We start from the raw sequence: 26967 nt of genomic DNA, 5'->3' as shown, positions 1-26967 counted from the left end.
CTGAGGCAGGAGAATTGCTTGAGCCCAGGAGCAGAGGTTGCAGTGAATCAAGATTGCACTACTGGGTGGCAGAGCCAGACTGTGTCTAAAAAAAAAAAGGGTGTGGGGCAAAGAGGAGTCAGGTGTGGTGACACACACCTGTAGTCCCAGCTACTTGAGAGGCTAAGGCAGGAGGACATCTTGAGCCTAGGAGTTTGAGACCAGCCTAGGCAGATAGCTAGACCCTGTCTCTGAAAAGCAAAATGGGCACAGGACTTGAAGAAACATTTCTCCAAGGAAGATATACAAATGGTCAATAACCTCCCAAAAGATACTCAACATAGGTTGGCTGTGGTGGCTCATGCCTGTAATCCCAGCACTTTGGGTGGCCGAGGTGGGTGGATCACCTGAGGTCAGGAGTTCGAGACTGGCCAACAAGGTGAAACTCCATCTCTACTAAAAATACAAAAAGTTAGCTGGGTGTGGTGGTGGGCACCTGTAATCCCAGTTGCTCAGGAGGCTGAGGCAAGGAGAATCGCTTGAACCCAGGAAGCGGAGGTTGCAGTGAGCTGAGATCACACTGCTGCACTCTAGCCTGGGCAACTGAGTGAGACTCTGTCTCAAAAAAAAAAAAAAAAAAGAAAAAGAAAAAAAGAAAATATACTCAACATGACTAATCATTAGAGAAATTCAAATTGAAACTACAATGAGATACCATTTCATACTTGTTAAGGATGGCTGCTATAAAAAAAACCCAGAAAATAAATGTTGGCAAGAATGTGGAGAAATTGGAACCCTTGTGCACTGTTTTTGGGAATGTAAAATGGTACAGCCACTCTGGAAAACAGTATGGCAGTTCCTCAAAAAATTATAAATAGAATTACCATATGATCCAACAATTCCACTTCTGGGTATACACTCAAATGAATTGAAAGGAAGGTCTTGAAGAGATATTTGTACACCCGTGTTCATAGCAGCATTTTTCACAATAGCTAAAATGTGAAAACAACCAACAGCCCATTGACAAATGAACAAATAAGCAAAAAATATATATATACATACATACACACAATGGAATATCACTCTGCCTTAAAAGAGGAAGGACAATCTGACACATGATACAACATAGACGAACCTTAAGGCCATTATGCTAAGTGAAATAAGCCAGTCACAAAAAGACAAATATGAGGTAGTCAGAGTAGTCAAAGTCACAGAGACAGAAAGTAGAATGGTAGTTGTCAAGAGCTGGAGGAACGGGGAGCCAGGTGCAGTGGCTCACGCCTGTAATCCCAGCACTTTGGGAGGCTGAGGTGGGCGGATCAGAAGGTCAGGAGATTGAGACCAGCTTGGCCAACATGGTGAAACCTCATCTCTACTAAAATACAAAAAAAATTAGCCGGGCGTGGTGGCCCATGCCTGTAGTCCCAGCTACTTGGGAGGCTGAGGCAGGGGAATTGCTTGAACCTGGGAGGTGGAGGTTGCAGTGAGCTGAGATAGTGCCACTGCACTCCAGCCTGGTGACAGAGCAAGACTCTACCTCAGGAAAAAAAAAAAAAAAAAAAAAAAGAACTGGAGGAATGGGGAGTTTCATGGGCACAGTTTCAGATTTACAGGATGGAAAGAATTACAAAGATGAATGGTGGTGATGGTTGCACAGCATTATGAATATATTACCACCGACCTGTACACTTAAAAATGGTTAAGGTAGGCCGGGCACGGTGGCTCAAGCCTGTAATCCCAGCACTTTGGGAGGCCGAGACGGGCGGATCATGAGGTCAGGAGATCGAGACCATCCTGGCTAACACGGTGAAACCCCGTCTCTACTAAAAAATACAAAAACTAGCTGGGCGAGGTGGTGGGCGCCTGTAGTCCCAGCTACTTGGGAGGCTGAGGCAGGAGAATGGCGTGAACCCGGGAGGCGGAGCTTGCAGTGAGCTGAGATCTGGCCACTGCACTCCAGCCCGGGTGACAGAGCGAGACTCTGTCTCAAAAAAAAAAAAAAAAAAAAAAATGGTTAAGGTAGTAAATTTATGTATATTTTACCATAATAAAAACAATGCAAATTTTTGTTTATTTGTTTATTTGAGACGGAGTCTCGCTTTGTCGCCCAGGCTCCAGTGCAGTGGTGCAATCTCGGCTCACTGCAACTTCCACCTCCAGCCTCCCAAGTAGCTGAGATTACAGGCATGTGCCACCACGCCCGGCTAAGTTTTGTATTTTTAGTAGAGATGGGGTTTAATCACATTGGCCAGACTGGTCTCAAAATCCTGACCTCAAGTGATCCACGCACCTCACCCTCCCCAAGTGCGTGAGCCACAGTGTCCGGCCAAAAATAATGCAAATTTTAAAAACCCTCTGGAAATAGAGGTGATGGTTACACATTATGAATTATTAATACCACTGAACTGTATACTTAAGATGGTTAAAATGGCAATTTTATATTTATTTTAACACACACTGTATATGTGTGTGCATATATATACATACACACTAAAACAACACACACACATACACACACATATATATACACCACCACCCCCAACCAGCTGCTATGTGAAGAACAGCCTGTAGGGGTAGCGGGTGGGCGCTGGGAACCAGAGTGGCAGAAGGGGCTGAGGCTGAGGCTGGGGTAGTGGCAATGATGACTGCGAAGAGCCATGAGAGATTCCTGGTGTGTTTGGGTCCCTAAACAGACAGAATTGGATTGGATGTGGAGGGTAAGAGATGGAGACAGGGTATTTTTCTGTTTGGGCCATTACCAAGTTGAAGGTGCCTGACACATCTAAGACCCTGGCATGAAGCAGGCAGGTTGGGATGGAGACTTCTGTTTCATATTCACAAGCATATAATGACATTTAAAGTGCCATAGAAGAGATGTGGACAGAGAGAAGAGGTGCCAGGATCTGGGCTCCCCAGCACTGAGAAGAACCCAGCAAAGGTGGCTGGCAAGGATAAGCAAAGGAGAGTAGAAAGGCCAGCAAGTGGAGGGCCGAGGGATCCAGGAGAGGAGAATATCTGGGCAGTAGTAGGGAGTCAACTGCCAAGAGCCCCATCACAGGAGCTCTTTATGCCTTGCTGGGTGGAGCAACACAGAACAACCAGGTCAACAACTCATTTTTACCCCCAACATCATGTTATGAACATTTTCAAGCCACAAAATTGTTGAAAGAATTGTACAAGGAACACCCACAAAGCTACTATCTGGATTTATAATGAACCCCTTCTTTCCTGGCTTTATCACATATCCATTCTACCGTCTATTTGTTTTTCTGTCTGTCCATCTATCCATACATCTTTTTGTTGAATGTCAAAGTACATTGCAGTGTGCCAGGCATGGTTGCTCATGCCTGTAATACCAGCACTTTGAGAGGCGAAGGTGGGAAGATTGCTTGAGCCCAGGGATTCAAGACCAGCCTGAGTAACATGACAAAACCCTGCCTCTACCAAAAAAATACAAAAATTAGCTGGGTGTGGTGGTACCATGCCTGTAGTCCCAGCTACTCAGGAGGCTGAGGTGGGAGGATCACTTGAGCCTGGGAGGTGGAGGTTGTAGTGAGCCGTGATCATGGCGCTGCACTTCAGAACCAGAACCTGTCTCAAAAAAAAAAAGAAAAAAAGTACATCGCCGATATCAGTATACTTCCCACTAAGCACTTCACCAAGCATATCATTAACTAGAGTTCAGTATTTATTTAAGGTTTCTTTTTTTTAGGTAAAATTTACATATAATGCAATGTACAGAGGTTTATTATTCCAGTCGGTGAGCTTTGAGAAGCGGTCTGCAGCTCAGCCTCATGTGGGCTGCAGGTCATCTGGAGTGACCATGGGAGTCATTTAGCGGGAGTTTAAGAGGTGAGGGCCAAGGACTTGCAAGCCAGGATAAAGGGGCCTGGAAGGAGGGCAGCAGAGGCCAGGAGGGAAAGCCGGGGATGAACCAAAGGGTCCTGGGGATTTTAAGGAGAAGTTGAGGCTAGTCCAAAGGTCCAGCCTCTCCTGGAAAGGGTGACTGGGGACTAAGAGGAGTGTGGATGGGGAGGGTGCACCGGATTGTCCTGTTGTTGTGGGGGAGGGGAGGCTGTCCAGAGCAGTGTGGGAGGGGTTGAGAGATATTAAGGGCAGAGAGACACATGTGTCCAGGGATCAGCAAGGGGATGGATCCTCTCCCTTTCATGGAGATCCAAGCCAGTGCGGCTTTCTAGCCCCAGGAGCGATTAGTTTCAACCTCCACTCCCCAGATCCTGACCTCAGGTGCTAGGCAAGTTCCCAAGACCTTCCTCAGGGCTCTGATAGATTGGCACAGGCCTCCCCTGGCTAGGTCCAGCTCTGGATCAGTGTGACCCTGCCCACTGGGACCCTGTGGTACCTGCTTCCTAACCCTGAGGTCAGCCAGCTGACAGTAAGATGCTAGATGGGGCAGGCGACATGTCCATTGCTGTACCAGTGTGAATATCCAGGCCAGGCCTGACTCCCTCCCTCTCAGCTGCCACCTTAGCTGCCCTTCTGCACATTGGCCTGTCCTTGTTGTCCAGGGGGCATGGGAAGGTATGTTCCTCCTGCTGGGACCTGGCCAGTGACTCATAACCCAGAAAGGCATATAGTCACACTGGCCAGTGGGGACCTCCCAGGAACCTCTAGATTCCTGCGGAGAGGGCTCCTTTATGAGCTCTTTCTGTGATGTTTCAACTTGTACCAAAATGAAAAGCATGAATGCGGCATCAGGCATGATGTCAGTGCTGAGTGATCTGAAACACTGAATGCCTGCTCTCCCTGGTAGGGCTGGGTCTCTCCACAGGAAGAAGGCTGAGTGACGTCTGTAACCCTCCTTTTCCTTGCTGCTGGGGGAGGTGAGAGGAGGGGAGTGGGAAGAGAACTTGTGACTTCGGGGGGCTCTCAGAGCTTCCTGACAGCCATGGAGGTGACCGTGAGGTAGACTCCACCCTGTGAGCATCCTTTGGGGCCAGATATGGCAAGCAAGTCTGAGTCCCACTCTTGAGGGCTGAGACACTCTGTGTAGCCAGTGTTCCTGCAGGGAAGATGTAGAAGCTCTTCCCAGAACTGCCCTCCTTGCTCCAGAGCCCAGTGGAGGAATTAGCAGGGAGTGACCATTGCAGACAGATCATAGCTGCTCATTCAACTTAGAGTTCATATAGCCTCCAGCTTGGGCCCCAAGCCTCTGGATCCTTGGCCAGTACCACCTTAGCTGCCCTTCTGCACACTGAATAGTTTGAGTAAGGAAGCAGCTAAGAAAGACTCTTCTCAGGGAGAAAGTCCTCTCAGAGCTACAGAGCCCACAGGGTCCTACCTTTCCAATTCCCTAGCAGACTCATGGCAGAGCAGGTGGCAGTGGCTCCCTGAAAAGCCTGTAGGAAGGCTTCCTGTAGCTTCTGCTTCCCCCACCTCTTAAACCACCTCTTGACCTTGTACTGCACTGAGCCTTCCCATCCTTACTGCCACCTAGGCCCCCACTGGGCCAGGGTGCACGGGCTTCCATGGAGGTCCCTACCAGTTCTTGGAGATGGCAAGATGGGCTTCTTGCTAGCAAGAAGAGTCAGCTCGATCAAAGCTAATGTCTGGCAGAGCTGTCCACCTTAGGGTAGCCCCAGGAAGGCTCCTGAGACATGAGGCTCATGGCTGGTAGCCTGCACATCTCCTGCCCATGTGCCAGATCAGGATCTTGGAGGTATTAGATAGCAGAACCCTAGCTGAGGCATCTTGTCACACTGGTAAAAGTATAGTCCCTCTGATTCTAGTGGAGAGCCAGCTTGAGAGGGCCTAGGAGCCACAGGGAGCCTTCTGGGTTCAACCTCCTGATGAGGAGGCATCACTGTGTGCAGCTAAGGAAGGCTCTAATTGTACTGGCACTGAGGCCAGGGGAGTCTGCCACAGAACTATTCATGTATACCCAGGCTGGGTGGGTGGGGATAGGGCCTTGCAGTAGGGAGGAAGAGGCTTAGGTTGGGCTCCTCCCAGGAAACTCCTGGGGAGGCAGAGAGGGGGAAGTCTTGCTGGCCTCAGAAAGCTCCCTCAGCCAGTGTCCTCCTTAGGAGGCCTTGCATGCTGGGCCGGAGCCTGGGAGGGGTTGTGGGGAGGGTGCGGTCAAGGTTCCTCACTGTCTGGAAGAGGCTGGATAGAAATAGCTGCACCCATCTGGGCGATGAGTCACTGAGGGGCGTTTCAGCCTTTTCTTGGAGAAATTCTATTTTAGGTGAGATGCCTGTGCCACAGCCTGGATGATGGGGGCTGGGGAAAGGAAAGTTCTGGTGGTGAGTGCAGGAGGTTTGGCATGTGCCTTTGTTCAGCCTGATTCAGAACCCCAGGGAGAGTCACCCCAAAGTCCCAGGATAAGAAGCCTTACCTCCTAAATCCCCTTTCCCAGGAATAAGTCTCACCTCAGGGCATGCTGCAGTGCCCAGGTGAATGAGAGCGATGGGACCTTGGGTGTGGGCTGGGCACCCACAGCAAGAACTGAATTTGTGGCTGCCACCCTGGGCCAGAGGCTGAGCTTCCCCTCTGGGGAGTAATCCCCTTCCAGAGTTCCTCTCCGAATGAGTAGAAATGGCCTGCTCTTGGGAACTCCCACTTTGATGGGAATAAGCCTCTCCCTCCCAAGAATGACCTTTCTAAAGAGGTCTTTAGACTGGGTTCAGGGACTGAAATTGTTTTCTCTCTGGCTTTCTCTGCCCAAACATAGACAAATAGACAAAGCTGCCTTGCTTCTTTTTTTTTTTTTTTTTTTTAGACAGAGTCTTGCTCTGTTGCCCAGGCTGGAGTGCAGTGGCATGATCTCAGCTCACTGCAACCTCTGTCTCCCGGGTTTGAGTGATTCTCCTGCTCAGCCTCCCAAGTAGCTGGGACTACAGGTGTGTGCCACCACGCCCAGCTAATTTTTTATATTTTTAGTAGACACAGGATTTCACCGTGTTAGCCAGGATGGTCTCTATCTCCTGACCTCGTGATCCACCCGCCTCGGCCTCCCAAAGTGCTGGGATTCTAGGCGTGAGCCACCGCGCCCGGCCTGCCTTGCTTCTTAAAAAGCATCTGGGTGGGTTAATGGTTCCCAGCTAGGGGGATGGCTTCTCACCTCACTGCCTTAGCATCACTGTTCTTAGAGTTTCTAGAACTGGGATTGGCCTGTGGAGGGCTCTGCCAGGGTTTGCAGTGCTGACTTCTAGAGCCTGATTTGGCCTTTGGAAGAGGCAGGACTGCAGAAGGCACCAGGCTCCAGGCTGTCCAGGCTGCGGTTTAGGAGCTGCACAGAACTGTCAGGGCTGATCTTGCCAGCAGCAACACTTCCTAGCCAGGGAACCATTGAGAGCACATTGCTAAAACATCTCAGATCTTGGTTTTCTCTCCTGTGAGGACAAAATGAGAGAATGCCTGTGAACATGCCCTATGTGGTGCTTGGCACAAGAGGGTGCTCGCCAAAGTGCAGTGTTCTTCCTCTTCTTGGCTGCTGCTCTTGGGTTGCTGGGATAAGGCACCTGAGCCCAGGCCCCCCAACTGGCAAGTCAACCTGCAGCAGTAGCCCTGGGGCCTCAAGGCAGAGAGCAGGGCTGGAGTCACATGTGCGGGTAAATAAAAGGGGCCTTCTGCCCCAGAGATGAGACGACACCTTCCCCTCATGATGAATGGGTGGCCAACAGGGTGCATTCAGAACCTCTGGCTGCAACCACAGACAGAGAACAACCTTGGCCTCCAGCCTTGGCTCTGGTTGATGAGGAGGAGCCTTTTCATTGAGGCACCAAATCTCGGGGCTTCCACCTTGTTGAGCTGTGACCCGCATGACCAAATTGCCAGGATGAATGAAGCAAGCCCCTCTGGGATGAGCCCTGCTCTGTACCACATGTTGTGTGCAGCCCTAAGAACACCCTATCAACGAGAGCTCATGGGCTGCTTTGGGGGACAGGAGATACCTCATAAACAACAAATTAGTAGACACTTTGAGAAAGAATGAGCACTATGAAGAAAATAAGCTGGGTGATTTGATGCAGAGTACCCAGAGGGTGTTTTATTTTTATTTATTTTTTAAATTATCTTGAGATGGACCTTCGCTCTGTTGCTCAGGCTGGAGTACAGTGGCACAGTCTTGGCTTACTGCAACCTCCGCCTCCTGGGTTCAAGCAATTCTCCTGCCTTAGCCTCCCAAGTAGCTGAGATGACAGGCGTTCGCCACCACACCCGGCCAATTCTTACTATTTTCAGTAGAGATGGGATTTCACCATGTTGGTCAGGCTGTCTTGAGCTCCTGACCTCAAATGATCCTCCTGCCTCTGCCTCCCAAAGTACCTGGATTACAGGTGTGAGCCACCGCACCTGGCTAAAGGAGAGCGTTTTAGATTGTGTGGCCAGAGGAGTCCCTGGTGGGAAAGTGATACCTCATCTGAAATCTATACAAGCTGGGCCAGGGAGCAGAGGGAATAAGGAGTACAAAGGCCCTGGTACAGAAATGAGCTCAGGGGACCACTTGGCAGAGCAGACAGCCCAGAGCATCTGCAGTGAGACAGCCAAGGGGAGATGGCAGGAAAAGAGGCCAGAGAGAGGGGGAGGCTGGGGTGGGTGACAGGGTTGTGCTGAAGAGTTCTCAAGGTGTTGTGGAAATCCACTTGGAGTGTTTGATCCTATTGGTGAGATGCTCTGATTTACATGTGGGCTTTTTGCAGAAAAATTATTGGCTCATGTACCTGGAAGTCCAAGGGTAGACTTGAGGCATAGCCAGATCCAGGGAATGGAATGAAGTCATCAGATCTACTCCTTTCTCCTTTCCTTGACTCCTACCATCTATGGACGTCATTCTTAGCATCTCTCCATATGTTGGGAAAGAAGACTACTACTGCTCCAAAGCTACATCCTTCTGATTAGTAATCCAAAGGAAAAGGAATAAAGACCCTCTCTCCTGTTGTTCATTACCAGATAACGTGGAGGGCTCTAACTGACTCTTTGCCAGGTCATGTGCCCATCCCTGCATGGGGCTAATGACAGAGGGAAACTATGTGTTTATCATGTGGATAGTGGCACGTGTCTCCTTTGCTCTGGAGGCATGAATTATCCCATTTCTTTAAAAAGCTATCTTCCTTAAGGGGAAAAAAAGGCTTTTAAAAATTCTACTTAACATCAGTCACTTACATTGCATTACTTTACCCTCACTTATTTTGTTCTCAAGATTTTTCATTCTGTATCTTGTTTCTTCAGCTAGACTCTAAGCTCCTTCAGGATAGAAATCATGGTTTCTTTTTATTCTCTATGCCTCCTTCTCCCACGGATTACTCTTCACTTATTTATTCATTCTGTGAGTTTTTACTGAATACCCATTGCGTACAGGCACTGCTCTAGGGCCATGCCTTTCCTCTTGGATTAGGTTTTAAAAGATTAGTCTGGTTGCTGTGTGCAAATGGCCTGAAGTGGGAAGCAGGGGAAGGCTACTGGGTTCATCCAAGCAAGGAGGTTGGGGTGCACAGATCTGAGGCACTGCCAGGGGGTGGCAGGGAGGACTCTCAAGCAGGAGGGTCTGGCAGGCAGCGGGTTGGTGGTTGGGGTGGGGTTGGGGGATGGGACTGCCTCCGCTCTGCCTCACATGCCTGGCAACTCCTAGAGGGCAGGGGAGTGCCATCTGTCCTTCAACCCTGCCCCCTGGCAGCCCAGAAATACCTGAGCAGGATTGGTGCTCCTGCCTGTGCTAGGAGTAGCCTTGGCTACTGTGAGACCTACACTGACCTGAGCCATGAGTACCGCCAGTCCTGGCCACCCTACTGACTATTTTGCTTCTCTCTTCAGGTGAAGGAGTGGCTCTGTCTGAACTGTCAGATGCAGAGGGCTCTGGGAATGGACATGACCACTGCACCTCGCTCCAAGAGCCAGCAGCAGCTGCACTCCCCAGCCCTGTCTCCTGCCCACTCCCCGGCCAAACAGCCCCTGGGGAAGCCAGAGCAAGAGAGATCTCGGGGTCCAGGAGGACTACAGCCTGGGTCCCGCCAGGGTGAGACGGCCAGGGCCACCTCAGTGCCGGAGCCTGCCCAAGCAGCTGCCCCTCCAGAGGTGGGGAGGGTGTCTCCTCAGCCCCCTCAACCCACCAAGCCTTCCACAGCTGAGCCCAGGCCACCTGCAGGAGAGGCCCCAGCCAAAAGTGCCACTGCAGTGCCCACTGGGCTTGGTGCCACCGAGCAGACCCAGGAGGGCCTCACTGGTAAGCTCTTCGGCCTTGGCGCATCGCTGCTAACCCAGGCGAGCACCCTCATGTCTGTGCAGCCTGAGGCTGACACCCAGGGCCAGCCTGGCCCCAGCAAGGGGTCACCCAAGATCGTCTTCAGTGATGCCAGCAAGGAGGCTGGCCCAAAACCCTTGGGCTTAGGGCCCGGACCCGGGCCAGCACCTGGAGCCAAAACTGAGCCTGGGGCTAGAACGGGTCCAACGGGTCCTGGATCTGGACCTGGAGCCCTGCCGAAAACTGGGGGAACAACCAGTCCAAAGCATGGAAGAGCAGAACATCAGGCAGCATCGAAGGCTGCTGCCAAGCCAAAGACCATGCCGAAGGAAAGGGCCACCTGCCCACTGTGCCAAGCCGAGCTTAATGTGGGCAGCAAGAGCCCAGCCAACTATAACACATGCACTACCTGCAGGCTCCAGGTGTGCAACCTGTGTGGCTTTAACCCAACACCCCACTTGGTGGAGGTAAGAGCTAGACCAAGCATGCTCCCTTGAGCCTTGATGAGAGGCTGGGCCTGGGTAGTGGGTGGCATGGGAACCAGAAAGAGTACTGGGTCTGCAGCAGCCATGGGGCTGCCCCTGCACAATGAATGCTGCAGAGGGGCTGCATTCCTTTTCCTGTCCCTACCTCAGGCCCCAGTTCTACTCAGAACTAACTTTCACTCAGAGAACTAACTGGCACAGTAGTTGGGGGTAATGGTGCCTACCGACTCTGACTAGTGCCCTAAGGCTGATCCCAGAGTCCCTGAGCTGGCCTCCCCATTTCCAGCTACCATGGGCATGGCCCTGATGAAAGACACCACCCTCCCCTGCTCAGATAGGAGAACCTGAGGTCCCACACTGCCAGGGATCTGTGACCTTCAGAGGGGTAGGGATTGAATGGCCATGGGGTAGACGGTTGTGTCCCATGTCCAGGGTCAGGTGGGAGGCTTTCTCACAATGGGGCAGGGCATGCCCCACTGTCCAGGCTCCAGCCTAGCTAGGTAGTATTCAACCTTGATTGTCTCTTCTGAGGTCATAAGTGTTGATGTCTACTTGTCAAAGTCACAGCCTTTGGTCCACATATTTTACCCAGGCTGGGCCTGGGCTCTCCTTAGAGCTGCTGGTGGGATGCTCAGAGATGCTCCTCTTTCCCACAGGAAGGTTTGAGACAGACCTGGGGTTGTGGCTGTTCTCTCTGTAGTCCCTGCTCCAGGGAAGGGCACTGGGCACTGTGCTGCGCTAGGCAGGAGGGAGCAGGAGGCCCAGTGTAAGGCTCAGTGTTCTCTCGAAGCCTGGAGTCCAGCCCAAGAGGCTCAGAAGGTGAAGGTGCCCTGGCAGAACTAGACCAGCCTGGGCCAGGAGCAGATGCTGCTTCTGCTCCTCCCTTAGTCCTGTGGCCCACTCTTCCTGGCCCAGGGCCACCCATGTGATCCCTACCGTGCTGCCTTGGGTATAGCTTGGTGTGTCTCCTTCCTTAGAGTGCCCTCAGTCTTGATAGGTGAATGTGTTTCCCAGCTGTGTCACGTTAGGAGATGTTCGAGCCAAGGCCCTGCATCTTGCACATGGGCAGCCACCTGAGCCCTCTGGTCTCTTGGGCTGAGCCATTTGTAGCTGATGGTGGCGCAGGGGTGTGTGGAGTGCAAACCACCACTGGCCCAGGATGGGACAAGAGAGGAGAGCATGGTGTTGCCATGGCCTCTGTGGCACCTTGTTCTGACTTCCCTTGGACCAGGACTCCACAGGAGTCCCCATGAGACCCCAGGGTGACTAGGAAGACTACTTTGGCCATCAAAGGCCACACTTTCCAATATGCAGGGAAGGGCAGCCCTGAGCAAGACAACTGACTTCCTCATGTGGCACCAATGTGGCCTTCTTGGTGCCACGAAGCCAACTGTCCAAGCTCTAGGTCTGGTGGCTCACTGGTGACAGTTTTGCCTCACTGGCTCGGGGGAAGGGGTGCACCAGGGTGTCACCACAAGACCAGGAGAACCCTAGTTGGCTGCTCTGCCCAGAGACCTCCAGGCACAAGCTCACTGCTGGTCAAGTGGGGCACCCTGACACTGAGCTATTGTGAGCCCCAGTGGACTTCTGAGTTGGCCTGGCCTGGAGGACTCCTGTCCCCAAGAGACCTTCCAGCCCACATTTCCTTATTAAGCAGAATGAGCATGAACGGGAGGGGAAAACTGTCTCTGTCCAGGAGCATAAATGTTCCTGACAGCTCCTCTTGGCGGCCCCTGGGCCAGGCCATGGGAAGTGCTGATTCTGCCCAAACAGAAGAGTTTTGTCCACACACTGACTAGATGAAATGTCTGGATTCTGACCTAGGCCTCTCATTAGCTGCTTGGTCCTGGCTTTCCTGGGCCCTGGAGCTTCTGTCTCTTGATGGCCAGTGTTCCCCCATCACACTCCTCTAAATTTCCTGCTGTCTCCATGTCCCGCCCCACTGCCCCCTCCTTAGCCAGGACTACTCTCGTCTCCACAGGGTCTGATGGGTCCCATGGGCCTGAAAGCAAAGCTGGGGGATGTCCTGGTCCTAGTCCTGGTCCTACCTCATCCCCAGCCCAGGCTGCTCCTGATAGCAGTCAGGGGTAATGAAGTCTCTCTAACTCCTTTCTCGTAGCTCTCCCTGTCAATGCTGCTGTCCCCAGAGGGCCTGCGGCTGTTCTGGGGAAGGTGTGGATAGGCGGCCCTAATGCCCCTCCCATGGTTCCCACCATGGAGATTGTACCACCATCCACCACCAGAGACACAAGTCAGCAGCTCGGGGTCATCCTCACCTCCTCCTCTTTAACCTCTGCACCTGCTCCGTGGACCAAACCCTGCCAGCTCTGTCTCCCCACTGTCACAAGAATCTGGCCTCTCTCCCACCCATGGTCACAGCCTTAGTCCTTCCATCCTTATCCTGCCTTACCCACACAGTGACCAAAACCTCTGTGTAGCTTCACCTGACTTGGGTCTAGCGAGGGGCTGGTGTTGATATGTTCCCCATTCCCTCAGCATTGCTTTTCTTTATTGAGGCCCCTAACCAGGCCGTGGGTTGTCTTGGATCTAACCTCAGCCAATGGCCACTTGGCATCCTGAGCAATTTTGTGCTTCCCTGTGACCTACTTTGTGTGTTCTTGGTTAGAGGTTTCTGATTTCTCAGCACTTGCCAGAGACACTTACCCTGCCTTGGGAGTGTGGTGGTAAGGCCAGCAGGTCCTTCTCCGGGTCCTAAGGGTGGGTCTGCCATGGCTGTCTCTCTCTGGACCTTGCCGGCTCAAGAATGACTGTGCTGTGTCTCTGTGCACGAAGAAGGGACAGACCAGTGGAGCCCCACTCATAGCTCCCCACAGCCCTGTTAAACCTCCTGGGACTCCACCTGAGGCCAGAGTCAACCATCTGGGCTAATGGGTTGGGAATTTTCCCCATAGGTTGGAAATTTTCCTGAACATTTCTGAGCTGTAAAAGTCTTTCTTTCTAGATTGGGAGTTCAGAGCACACAGTAGAGGAGGGAGTAAAATTGGATCCTTTTTCCTTTTGAACTTTCCTCTGAAAAAAATAACCATAGTGCTATTTAGTAAGCCATTTCATAAAATTAAGAGTTGTTGATTCCAATTTTTTTTTTTTTACCTATTTATCTTTTGGAAGGATAATAGTACCCTCTGGCTTAATTTTTGATTGACTTTCAGTTCAAAATAGAGTTTGTGAAGAAATTAGTAGAATTGGAATTGTGACAGTAACATTACCAGTCTCTTACTGTATCATCATTGCCAAAATTCCAGCTGTGCCCTCGAGAAGTTGGGCCTCCCTGGGCAAAGTCCCTTGCACTTGTGATATGTGGGGCTGGGCTTGCTCACTGGGGCAGGGGTTGCAGCAGGGGCATCAGGCCAGAGGCCCTGTTGCCTCCCATATAGAATAGGGACCACAATACTCCCTCTTAGGTTTCTATGAGAACCAGGTGAGATGCTGTACCTCAGATACTTATGCAAGGCCTGACACAGTCGGCCCTTAAGCCAGGATATTGGAACAGGAGTATCCTAAAAGAGGGTCTCTATGTGAGAAAGGAAGCGTCCCCAAGAGCCCCTATCTGGCTGTGGATGGACCCTGTGCCCGGTGTAAGCTCTTGGTATCATGAGGGATGCCCCACAGGGAATGAACACATTTAGTGCTGGGGAGTGTGGGGGGTACAGCCCAGCCACAAGGATACACACTGGGGACACCAGGGAGGGTTTATTTTATGAGAGGAAGAGGCCGAGAAAGAAGGAGCTTAGGCATGTCCAGTGACAGGGAGGCTCAGGGTAGCAGAGTCAGGAGAGGAATAGCAGCACCAGTGATGGCCATCCCTGTGGTCCAGTGTCCTCCAAGATGACCCCTGGGCATCCTTTTCTAGAGTTCTCATTCACAGCCCCCTGGTCTGGCAGCAGGGCTGAGGGTGTTTAGGGCCAGGCAGCTGGCCATAGGGCATTGACTGGGAATGGTGTCACCATAACCATACTGGCATGCAGGCCAGCTCCACACATGAAGAGATTACGTGGACTGCAGGCTTATTTAGATGATAGCAGACAGTGCAGGATCTGTCCCGAGTCACAAGGCACAATAGCAAGTGGTCCCAGAAGGCAGCAGCTCTCACGTGCCTAGAGGGTACCCCACTAACTCAGTCATCACATTTCCCCTCCTTTACCCTAAATAGTGATGCCCTGAACCACTGAGTGCCATCTGATGGCATACACACCTGCCTCTCTCACTGTTAGGTGATGATTGTCCTTAGGGAATTTGTACCTTTCTGCCCCAGAAAGGAACTGGACAGAGGGAGTGAGACAGAAGTAGTCATCAGAGCCACCCCATTATCCATCCCCTACCCTTTTGTCAAAGAGGCCAGGTGAAGGAGTAAGCAGGCAGCACTTTCCCAAGGACTGGGACTGGCATGGGCTGAGTGAGGCAGAGTACAAGAGGGCTGTGCAATCAATGGATGGCTGAATGAGAAATGAACACTGAAACTGGGGAATGGAAACGAGCAGAAGAATAAGGGAATGAACTATTGGGATGGAGGTAGGGGTATGTTGGGGTTGGAGAAAATGAGAATAGAATGAATAAAGAAATTGGAACCCCAGCAACTGTGTCCCCGCCCCCAGGCACAGAGATTCTACATGGCCTGCCTTCCACCTGATTCTCATTCCCCAGAAGACTTGGGCCTGGGCCAGGTCTCCCCTGGCTCTACTACCAGCCCCAGTGCCCTGTACCCTTCTTCCCCACTCCCAGGGGGCTTGTGAAGGGCCTCCAGCAGCCAGGTCAATGTTTATTTTTAGCCTTTACTTCACACGCCTCTTCCTGCCTGCTCTCCCTTCCCCACTGCCTACTATAGCAGAGCCAGGAGCAAGAGGGCCTGCCAGGCAACCTGCAACCTGGCTGTCTCCGTGAATAACTGTATGAAGGAGCAAAGCCCCAGGGAGCATGTGACCACAGGTAACATCTCTGCTGAGGGCTGGGCCTCTGGGCTCAGGCAAGCAGGCCTCTCCAGCATTTGGTCAGAGCACTTAGCATTAGGTCTGCCTCCTCCATCCAGACCACCCTTCCAAGGTGACTTGTTTCATTTAGACTGTTGCTTCTGTGTGGGGTTTCCAGGCCAGAGATGGAGTTAGGGGTTTGCCAGGCCACTAAGGTAGGCCAGGGCAGATAACCAAACTTTAAGAGGCCTAACATGGGATGGGTGTGCACAGGGCTCCAAAGTGGAGTTAGGGCAGCATTGCCTTGGTCCAGCCCACTGGGCCTAGATCCTAAACCCATCATGCTGACCATAGGGCTGGGGAAGGGGCTGTTTGCTTATTTCCAGAGCTCTCTCTCTTGGCCTTTGCCTATAGCCCTGCCATCTCTCTGGGGTCATTTTGCCACCTCACAGTCCTTTCTGACATGGGGGAATTTCCATTGTGTACACAGGTGATGCTGGGGGCGTGTGAGCTAGGGTTCCTGGATCAGGCTGTGTGCTTTCCTATGTCTTGTTCTTCTGGGGCTTGGTCTCAACCTATCCAGAATTCTCCCCAGGCACCTCTGGGGGTACATCCTGCCAGGCCAAATGAGCCCAGGTCCTGGCCAGTGGCCAGCACTTACTGCCTCGTGGGGTTTTTTGTGGAGACACATTGAGCGTCAGATAAGGTTCAAGGGAGTCAAAAGTGGTGTTAGGGCTGGGCTGTGCAGAGAACAGAGTGAATATATGTATGTAGGGCATCTAAAGCGTTCCCCTCCACAGCTGGGCCACTGCCCCATTCCTCTGCCTGGGATTTGTGCATAGGGTTGGGCCTTGGGGAAGAGCAGAAGCTCCAGTGGGAAAGAAGCAGTCTCGACCCTGAGTAACCAGCCTGCGGAGCAGGCCTGTCCCTCAGCACACACCAAGGCCCTACCACCTGCCCAGCCTGTCCTCTGCTGAAGCCCAGAGAAGAGAAGTGGAGTGTAGCTCTCTGTGGACAGCAAACTAGGGCAGAATCATTGACATGTTATCTGCCATGGTGGCCCTAGGATGCCAGGCTGAGGCAGGCACCCTAGGGGTACCAGACTTCCAAGGCTGCCAGAGGCAGCATGTGAGGTGAGGGTACTGAAGTTGTTAGCCTTCCTGGGGGTGGCAAGGGCCAAGGGTCACCTCCTTTTCCAGTTCTCTGGCTTTGTGACCTTGTGATTCTTATGGTCCATCTCAGTGACAGAGTTGCTGGTGGGAGCCTATATGTCCAGGCACCTGGCATGAGTGAGCTCCCTGCAGGATGGAGGGAGCAATAAGGCTCTGTGCCTCAGAGTAAGAACAGGCACAGGTGTCTGTGGGACCCTGCTCTGGGCTCCCCTGTAACTCTCATTTCCCATCCCATGTGGGCCAGGGAAGGACTTCAAATCCTGCCAAGGAGGAACCCTGACTCTGGAGGAGGCTACTGTGAGACATGCCCCTGTCAGCCTCAGACCTGCTTCAGGAATCACCCATTTAGGCCACAGAGATGCCGAAACTCTACACCTGTACAAGGCAGCTGGGGCTGGGAGACTTGGACTTCGCTTCTTGTATTCTGGGGGGCTTCACCATTAATACCTGTGTCATACTTGTAAATGACCTGTTTGGGGTTGTGGGCTCCAGAAAGGCTGCATGCCAGTGCCTGTCTGTCTGCTGAATCATGGCTGTCTTCAGCTCCCAACCCTGGGCCTGAAACAGTAGAGGATCTTGAGAGTGGTGGACCGATGGTTGAGAATTTGATCCCAGTCCAGCTCTGGAAGGAGCAGGGCCCCTGACACAAGGACCACCACACATAGTCCCCATCCGAGGAACAGTCCAGTGCCCTGGGGGCAGGAGGAAGCCTCTACCTAAGGGTCTCTGCTGGCCTTAGACAAGGTGACTTGGGCTGGGGATTTGAGCAGGGAGGACTGCACAGCCCCTCTGTCCTCCACCAAGCAGGGCTACTCCCAGATAGCCTCCCCTGGCCCCAGGAGTCTTCACCCTGTCTAGCATAGCCCTTACCTGGGGAAGAGTGTGGAGAAGGATGGAGTCAGACCTGAGAGCTGGGAGGCAGGGGAAGCGTAGTGCCTCCAGGAAGTGCTCCATGCTTGGATGCCACTCCTGTTCTGCAAGAGTTCTCAACTGCCCGCTAGGAGCTGTTTGCTCCCTCAGATTGAGACCTCAGCTTCCCCCTGTGCTTAGGGCTAGACCCTCCCATTCCCCACAGATATTCCCCTTTTCTGGCTGGGTGAAAAGTTCTCTGTGGGTCAAGGAAAGTTCTCTTCTTTGGGGTTGTTACTTACATTTTGACTTTGTGTATGTTCATCTTAAGGATAGGGGAGTTGGTTATTTGGGGGTAGTAAATCGATCTGTCTTTTTTTCCTTATGTCTTTGGTGTCATGCTTTGAAAGTTCTCTCCTCCCTAAGGTTACAGAAATAGTTATGGAAATATTATTTGAGGACTTCAGTGTCTTTTTAATTTTCATTAACCCCGTCTCCCATTTCCTTGCAGAAAACAGAGTGGCTGTGTCTGAACTGCCAAACCAAGCGGCTACTGGAGGGCAGCCTGGGAGAGCCGACCCCTGTGCTGCCACCCACCTCACAGCAGCCCCCTGTGGGGGCCCCTCACCGTGCATCTGGAGCATCCCCTCTGAAGCAGAAAGGGTCACAGGGGCTGGGCCAGCCATCAGGCCCCCTGCCTGCCAAGGCCAGCCCTTTACCCACCAAGGCCAGCCCTCTATCCACCAAGGCCAGCCCTCTGCCCACCAAGGCCAGCCCCCAGGCCAAGCCCCTCAGAGCTTCTGAACCCAGCAAGACCCCAAGCAGTGCCCAGGAAAAGAAGACCGGAGTCCCCACTAAAGCTGAGCCCATGTCGAAGCCACCTCCAGAGACTACCCCAACCCCTGGGACTCCTAAAGTAAAGAGTGGGGTGAGGAGGGCTGAACCTGCCACCCCTGTCGTCAAGGCTGTTCCAGAAGCCCCCAAGGGTGGGGAGGCGGAGGTCAGTCCCATTCACTTCCCAGAGACCCTAGCTTTCAGATAGGACAGTCTATGGAAAGGCTTGCCTCCCTGGGTGGCTGAGGCTGTAGGCTCAGGACAGGTGCCTTGGGGCCACACAGGAGGGAAGGGACACAATAGGAGGAAAGTCTAGATGAGGTTCTGGCAAGCTTGGAGACTGTGAGTTTTACACTGGTGCTGTGTCCGGCACCTTGTTAGATGCTTTGCTGGGTTTTGATACCCTTTGATCTAGTAAAGTTTCTCTTTGAAGACCAAGGGCTGGTTTGGGCCTGCCATGGATCCTTCAGATTATTCAAGGCCAGAAGGAGATAGGGTGGGTGGCGGGCCCTAAACCCTTGGGAAATGGGCAGACTCTTCCCCAGGATCCTGGGATTGACAGGGAGGATTGGGTTCCCACCACAGGCTTTGCCATGGGGAGTCAGTGTCTGCTTTTCACCCTGCTGCAGGACCTGGTGGGCAAGCCTTACTCTCAGGACATGTCTCGGAGCCCACAGAGCCTCAGTGACACAGGCTATTCCTCCGACGGCATCTCTAGCTCCCAGAGTGAGATCACAGGAGTCGTGCAGCAGGAGGTGGAACAGCTGGACAGCGCAGGGGTGACAGGGCCACATCCACCCAGCCCCTCCGAGATCCACAAGGTGGGGAGCAGCATGCGGCCTTTGCTGCAGGCCCAGGGCCTGGCCCCCAGTGGTGAGCGGAGCAAGCCACTCTCCAGCAGTACTGGCGAGGAGCAGAAGCAGCGGCCCCACTCCTTGTCCATCACGCCTGAGGCCTTTGACTCTGATGAGGAGCTGGAGGATATCCTGGAGGAAGACGAAGACTCTGTTGAGTGGAGGCGCCGGAGAGAGAAGCAGGACACTGCTGAGTCCTCAGACGACTTTGGCAGCCAACTGAGGCATGACTATGTGGAGGACAGCAGTGAGGGTGGCCTGTCACCTCTTCCACCCCAGCCTCCAGCCCGGGCAGCAGAATTGACTGATGAGGAGTTCATGCGACGGCAGATTCTGGAGATGAGCGCCGAGGAAGACAACCTGGAGGAGGATGACACTGCCACCTCCGGGCGTGGCCTGGCCAAACATGGCACCCAGAAGGGTGGCCCCAGACCCAGGCCTGAGCCTAGCCAAGAACCAGCACCACTGCCCAAGAGGCGCCTGCCCCACAATGCCACCACAGGCTATGAGGAGCTGCTCCCTGAGGGAGGCCCAGCAGAAGCTACCGATGGCAGTGGGGCCCTGCAGGGTGGGCTCCGTCGCTTCAAGACCATTGAGCTCAACAGCACGGGCAGTTATAGTCATGAGCTGGACCTGGGCCAAGGCCCAGACCCCAGTCTGGACCGGGAGCCCGAGCTGGAGATGGAGAGCCTGACAGGCTCCCCTGAGGACCGTTCCCGTGGTGAGCACTCCTCTACACTGCCTGCCTCCACACCCAGCTACACCTCAGGCACCTCTCCCACCTCTCTGTCCTCCCTAGAGGAGGACAGTGACAGCAGCCCCAGCCGCAGGCAGCGTCTAGAAGAAGCGAAGCAGCAGCGCAAGGCCCGGCACCGTTCCCATGGGCCCCTGCTACCCACCATTGAGGACTCTTCGGAGGAGGAGGAGCTGCGGGAGGAAGAGGAGCTACTGCGTGAGCAAGAGAAGATGCGGGAGGTGGAGCAGCAGCGCATCCGCAGCACGGCCCGCAAGACCCGGCGGGACAAGGAAGAGCTGCGGGCCCAGCGGAGGCGAGAGCGCTCTAAGACACCACCCAGTAACTTGTCACCCATTGAGGATGCCTCCCCCACGGAGGAGCTGAGGCAGGCGGCCGAGATGGAGGAGCTGCACCGCTCCTCCTGCTCCGAGTACTCACCCTCGCCCTCCCTTGACTCTGAGGCTGAGGCCTTGGATGGTGGCCCTAGCCGGCTTTACAAGTCAGGCAGTGAGTACAACCTGCCCACCTTCATGTCCCTCTACTCACCAACCGAGACACCCTCTGGCAGCTCCACCACTCCCAGTTCCGGACGGCCCCTCAAGAGCGCCGAGGAGGCTTATGAGGAGATGATGCGCAAAGCTGAGCTGCTTCAGAGGCAGCAAGGCCAGGCGGCAGGGGCCCGGGGACCCCATGGCGGCCCCTCTCAGCCCACAGGCCCCAGGGGCCTGGGCTCCTTCGAATATCAAGACACTGCAGACCATGACTATGGCCGGGCTGCTCAGCCTGCCGCAGAGGGCACGCCAGCCAGCCTGGGAGCAGCTGTGTATGAAGAAATCCTTCAGACATCACAGAGCATAGTCCGCATGCGGCAGGCCTCCTCACGAGACCTGGCTTTTGCTGAGGACAAAAAGAAGGAGAAGCAGTTTCTAAATGCTGAGAGTGCATACATGGACCCAATGAAGCAAAATGGTGGCCCCCTTACCCCTGGTACCAGTCCCACCCAGCTCACGGCCCCTGTGTCCTTCTCTACCCCCACCTCCTCAGACAGCAGCGGGGGCCGAGTTATTCCCGATGTCCGTGTCACTCAGCATTTTGCAAAGGAGACTCAGGACCCCCTCAAGCTGCACAGCTCTCCTGCCTCCCCCAGCTTAACCTCCAAGGAGGTAGGCATGCCCTTTTCCCAGGGCCCTGGGACCCCAGCCACCACAGCTGTGGCTCCTTGTCCGGCTGGGCTGCCACGAGGATATATGACTCCAGCCTCCCCAGCAGGCTCCGAGCGCAGTCCTTCACCATCTTCCACAGCCCACAGCTATGGACACAGCCCAACCACTGCAAACTATGGGTCCCAAACTGAGGATCTACCCCAGGCCCCCATTGGCCTTGCTGCAGCTGGACAGGCTGCTAGAGAGAAGCCCCTGAGTGCGAGTGATGGTGAGGGTGGTACTCCTCAGCCTTCCCGGGCATATTCCTACGTTGCAAGCTCCAGCCCACCTCTCTCCCCATCTTCCCCCTCAGAGAGTCCCACATTCTCCCCTGGCAAGCTGCGCCCAAGGGCCACAGCAGAGTTCTCTACACAGACGCCAAGTCCAGCCCCTGCCTCAGACATGCCACGGAGCCCTGGTGCCCCCACTCCATCACCTATGGTAGCTCAGGGCACACAAACACCACATCGACCCAGCACACCTCGCCTGGTGTGGCAGGAGTCCTCTCAGGAGGCTCCCTTTATGGTCATCACACTGGCATCAGACGCCTCCAGCCAGACCAGAATGGTACATGCCAGTGCCTCCACCTCCCCGCTCTGCTCACCTACTGAAATCCAGCCCACCACCCATGGCTACAGCCAGACAACACCTCCGAGTGTGTCTCAGCTGCCCCCAGAGCCACCTGGGCCACCTGGCTTTCCACGGGCACCCAGTGCTGGTGCGGACGGGCCCCTGGCACTATATGGCTGGGGTGCCCTCCCTGCTGAGAACATCTCCCTGTGCCGGATCTCCTCTGTCCCTGGGACATCTAGGGTTGAGCCAGGCCCCAGGCCCCCTGGCACTGCAGTGGTAGACCTCCGCACAGCTGTCAAGCCCACTCCCATCATCCTCACTGACCAGGGCATGGACCTCACCTCTCTTGCTGTGGAAGCGAGGAAGTATGGTCTTGCCCTGGATCCAATCCCAGGACGGCAGTCGACTGCCGTGCAGCCCTTGGTTATCAACCTCAATGCCCAGGAGCAGACCCATACCTTCCTTGCCACTGCCACCACAGTGAGCATCACCATGGCCTCGTCTGTGCTCATGGCTCAACAAAAGCAGCCTGTGGTCTATGGAGACCCCTACCAGAGCCGCCTTGATTTTGGCCAGGGTGGGGGTAGCCCTGTGTGCCTGGCCCAGGTCAAACAAGTGGAGCAGGCTGTCCAGACAGCCCCATACCGAAGTGGGCCCCGGGGAAGACCCAGGGAGGCCAAGTTTGCCAGATATAATCTGCCCAACCAAGTAGCACCTCTGGCCAGAAGGGACGTTTTGATCACTCAGATGGGCACCGCCCAGAGCATTGGCCTCAAGCCAGGCCCAGTGCCAGAGCTGGGTGCCGAGCCCCACCGGGCTACCCCTGCAGAGTTGCGGTCACATGCTCTGCCAGGTGCCAGGAAGCCACACACAGTGGTGGTGCAGATGGGAGAGGGCACAGCAGGCACTGTGACCACACTGCTCCCAGAGGAGCCTGCGGGTGCCCTGGACCTTACCGGGATGAGGCCTGAGAGCCAGCTGGCATGCTGTGACATGGTCTACAAGCTCCCCTTTGGCAGCAGCTGCACTGGCACCTTCCACCCAGCCCCCAGTGTGCCTGAGAAGAGCATGGCAGATACTGCCCCACCTGGCCAAAGCAGTGGCCCCTTCTATGGTCCCCGGGACCCTGAGCCTCCTGAGCCCCCCACCTACCGGGCACAGGGGGCTGTGGGGCCTGGGCCCCATGAGGAGCAGAGGCCCTACCCACAAGGCCTGCCTGGTAGGCTGTACTCCTCCATGTCTGACACCAATTTGGCTGAGGCTGGCCTCAACTACCATGCCCAGAGGATCGGGCAGCTCTTCCAGGGTCCTGGACGAGAGTCAGCTATGGACCTCAGCTCACTGAAGCACTCCTACAGTCTGGGCTTTGCAGACGGACGCTACCTAGGGCAGGGCTTGCAGTATGGCTCAGTCACGGACCTGCGTCATCCTACAGACCTTTTGGCTCACCCGCTTCCTATGCGGCGCTATAGCTCAGTGTCAAACATCTATTCAGACCACAGGTACGGCCCACGGGGAGAGGCAGTTGGCTTCCAGGAGGCCAGCCTGGCCCAGTACAGTGCCACCACAGCCCGTGAAATCAGTCGCATGTGCGCTGCCCTCAACTCCATGGACCAGTATGGTGGGCGGCATGGCATTGGTGGTGGTGGCCCTGACCTTGTGCAGTACCAGCCTCAGCACGGGCCCGGGCTCAGTGCTCCGCAGAGTCTGGCTCCCCTCAGACCTGGACTCCTTGGTAACCCCACCTTTCCAGAGGGCCACCCAAGTCCTGGGAACTTTGCCCAGTATGGGCCTGCAGCAGGCCAGGGAACAGCAGTCAGACAGCTGCTGCCGTCCACAGCCACTGTACGTGCAGCTGATGGCATGATCTACTCGACTATCAATACCCCAATTGCTGCAACACTGCCCATCACCACCCAGCCTGCCTCAGTCCTGCGGCCCATGGTGCGTGGTGGCATGTACAGGCCTTATGCATCTGGTGGAATCACAGCCGTGCCACTCACCAGTCTGACACGTGTGCCCATGATTGCCCCCCGGGTACCTCTTGGACCCACAGGGCTGTACCGATATCCTGCACCAAGTAGATTTCCCATTGCTTCCAGTGTTCCACCTGCAGAAGGGCCTGTCTATCTGGGGAAACCTGCTGCTGCCAAGGCCTCCGGGGCTGGGGGCCCTCCAAGGCCAGAGATACCAGTAGGGGCTGTACGGGAAGAGCCTCTTCCCACAACCACCCCTGCTGCCATCAAGGAGGCTGCAGGAGCCCCAGCTCCTGCCCCACTAGCTGGCCAGAAGCCACCAGTAGATGCTGCTCCTGGGGGTGGCAGTGGGGCCCTCAGCCGGTCAGGGCTCGAGAAAGAGGAAGCATCACAGGAGGAGAGGCAGCGGAAGCAACAGGAGCAGCTGCTCCAGCTAGAGCGGGAGCGGGTGGAGTTGGAGAAGCTGCGACAACTTCGGCTGCAAGAGGAGCTAGAGCGGGAACGTGTGGAGCTGCAGAGACACCGTGAGGAGGAGCAGCTGCTGGTGCAGCGGGAATTGCAGGAACTGCAGACCATCAAGCACCATGTGCTGCAGCAGCAGCAAGAGGAACGCCAGGCTCAATTTGCACTGCAGCGGGAACAGCTAGCGCAGCAGCGTCTGCAGCTGGAGCAGATCCAGCAGCTGCAGCAGCAGCTGCAGCAGCAGCTAGAGGAGCAGAAGCAGCGGCAGAAGGCTCCCTTTCCTGCAGCCTGTGAGGCACCTGGCCGAGGGCCTCCCCTAGCGGCTGCTGAGCTGGCCCAGAATGGCCAGTATTGGCCCCCGCTTACCCATGCAGCCTTCATTGCCATGGCAGGGCCTGAAGGACCTGGGCAACCTCGTGAGCCTGTCTTGCACCGGGGTCTCCCCAGCTCTGCCTCAGACATGTCACTGCAAACAGAGGAGCAGTGGGAGGCCAGCCGTGGTGGCATCAAGAAGCGGCACTCCATGCCACGCCTGCGGGATGCCTGTGAGCCAGAGTCTGCGGCTGAGCCCTGTATGGTCAGGAGGATTGCCGACAGCAGCGTACAGACAGACGATGAGGATGGGGAGGGCCGCTACCTCTTGAGTCGGCGACGCCGGGCACGGCGGAGTGCTGACTGCAGCGTGCAGACGGACGACGAGGACAGTGCTGAGTGGGAGCAGCCAGTGCGCCGCCGCAGGTCTCGTCTTCCCCGCCACTCAGACTCAGGCTCTGACAGCAAGCACGATGCCACTGCCTCGTCATCCAGTGCTGCTGCCACTGTGAGGGCCATGAGCAGTGTGGGCATCCAGACCATCAGTGACTGCTCTGTGCAGACGGAGCCTGACCAGCTGCCCAGGGTCTCTCCAGCCATCCACATCACAGCTGCCACCGATCCCAAGGTGGAGATCGTCAGGTACATATCGGCGCCAGAGAAGACTGGGCGCGGGGAGAGCCTGGCCTGCCAGACGGAGCCAGATGGGCAGGCCCAGGGTGTAGCCGGGCCGCAGCTTGTAGGGCCAACTGCCATCAGCCCCTACCTGCCTGGCATCCAGATCGTCACCCCAGGGCCTCTGGGCAGATTTGAAAAAAAGAAGCCAGATCCCCTGGAGATTGGGTACCAGGCCCACCTGCCTCCGGAGTCTCTCTCACAGCTTGTGAGCCGCCAGCCTCCCAAGTCCCCTCAGGTCCTCTACTCACCAGTCTCACCCCTGTCCCCTCACCGGCTCCTGGACACCTCCTTTGCTTCCAGTGAGAGGCTGAACAAGGCTCATGTGAGTCCCCAGAAGCACTTCACGGCTGACAGCGCTCTCCGCCAGCAGACGCTGCCTCGCCCCATGAAGACCCTGCAGCGGTCCTTGTCTGACCCTAAGCCCCTCAGCCCCACCGCTGAAGAGTCTGCCAAAGAGAGATTCTCCCTCTACCAGCACCAGGGGGGACTGGGTAGCCAGGTATGGGAACAGGGGCTGTTCCAGGGTGGGACAGGGGTCTCTGCCTAGCCTGAGGGGCCCCCACAGGGAGGGGCTTCTTCTGGGGTGGGAGTAGAGGCATCTTTGGCCCCAGAGGCCCAGGGGAAGGTGTCAATGAGCAGATGCTCCTTGGTGCACATCTGATAGAGCCTGCAGCCCGGCAGACAGCCTGGCAGATACAGACACACACATGGGCCCCCACAGCCTTCCAGCCATATACCCCACTAGAAGCTTCAGCCTCCTCCCAGCACTGTCCCTTCACCATCCATACCTGGTCCAGCCCCTGCTACCTCCCCACTTCAGGCCTCTTCAACTCTCACTTCTAGTCTGGACCCCTTCCACTCTAAACTTCATCTATGGGCGTTTCCTAAGAAGATCAGTCACATGGACCTGGCAGGGGTGCTCTCATCCTCTCAGTCCTGGCCTGGTTTCCACTGCCACACAGGAAGCCCACGCCCCCATGGCCTAGCACTAGGGGCCCATCCCAGCGGGCTGCAGTGTGCTGTCTGCCCCAGGGTGTTCCCTGCCCCTACCTGGCCCTCGGTAAATCTGTTTACACACCTGTCTGCTCCCCTAGATAGAGGATTCAGAAGCATAAAATAACCCTTGGCTGTGGCTTTATTTGCCAGTGATGGATGGGGACTGTAAGAAGTGGCTTGGCTGTGGGCTGCAGCAGAAGTGAGAATAGGGGGTTGTGAGGGCCTAATGCCAACAACTGAGTGCCAGGCTGAGGAGGGTTGGCTTTTCCTAAAGACCCTGGAAGCCTCTGGAGGTTTTAGGCAGGTGAGATGGGACAAAGCAGATGTTTTGGAAAGTTTCCTGGGCAGAATGTGGGATGCCGGGCTGAAGGAAGAGATCTGGCAGAGGAGGCAGGAACCAGAGGCATCATGAGGTAGATTTGCCCATTTTCAGGGTGTGACGCAGAGAGGAGAAAAGTGGGGCCTTAGAATGGATTTGTGGAGGTGATGATCTTGGGTAGTGAATAGTCTTGGTATATGCAGGCCATATAGGGGTGTGGGTGGGATCAGGGACTCTAGGCTGGCAGGGAGGGCAGGTCAGACAGGCAGGGTGGTCCTGGCTGCAGGCACAGAGGTCCCATGGGCTGGCCATGTGAGACCGGGCCATGATAGGCACTCATGATGCATGGCCAAAATAAGAAAAGAGACAACAGAGTGAGGGGTTCAAAAGGCTAAATTTATTCCATAAAAGGCCCAC

General features: G+C 54.9%; 1 protein-coding gene across 1 annotated transcript in view; it reads left to right on the top strand.

Annotated features, from left to right (window-relative positions):
• Positions 1-26967, top strand: part of BSN (bassoon presynaptic cytomatrix protein) — a 114584-nt gene that overhangs the window by 75186 nt on the left and 12431 nt on the right. The window contains exons 3-5 of the mRNA XM_073010172.1: positions 9751-10644; positions 18120-18608; positions 19072-25734. Of these exons, the coding sequence (XP_072866273.1) occupies positions 9751-10644; positions 18120-18608; positions 19072-25734 (8046 nt within the window). The remainder of the gene's footprint in view (positions 1-9750; positions 10645-18119; positions 18609-19071; positions 25735-26967) is intronic.

Source organism: Chlorocebus sabaeus, chromosome 22 (assembly GCF_047675955.1).
Source record: "Chlorocebus sabaeus isolate Y175 chromosome 22, mChlSab1.0.hap1, whole genome shotgun sequence".
Taxonomy (NCBI): Eukaryota; Metazoa; Chordata; class Mammalia; order Primates; family Cercopithecidae; genus Chlorocebus; species Chlorocebus sabaeus.
The sequence above is the reverse complement of the archived record's forward strand: the minus strand, read 5'-3'. Positions and strand labels throughout refer to the sequence as shown.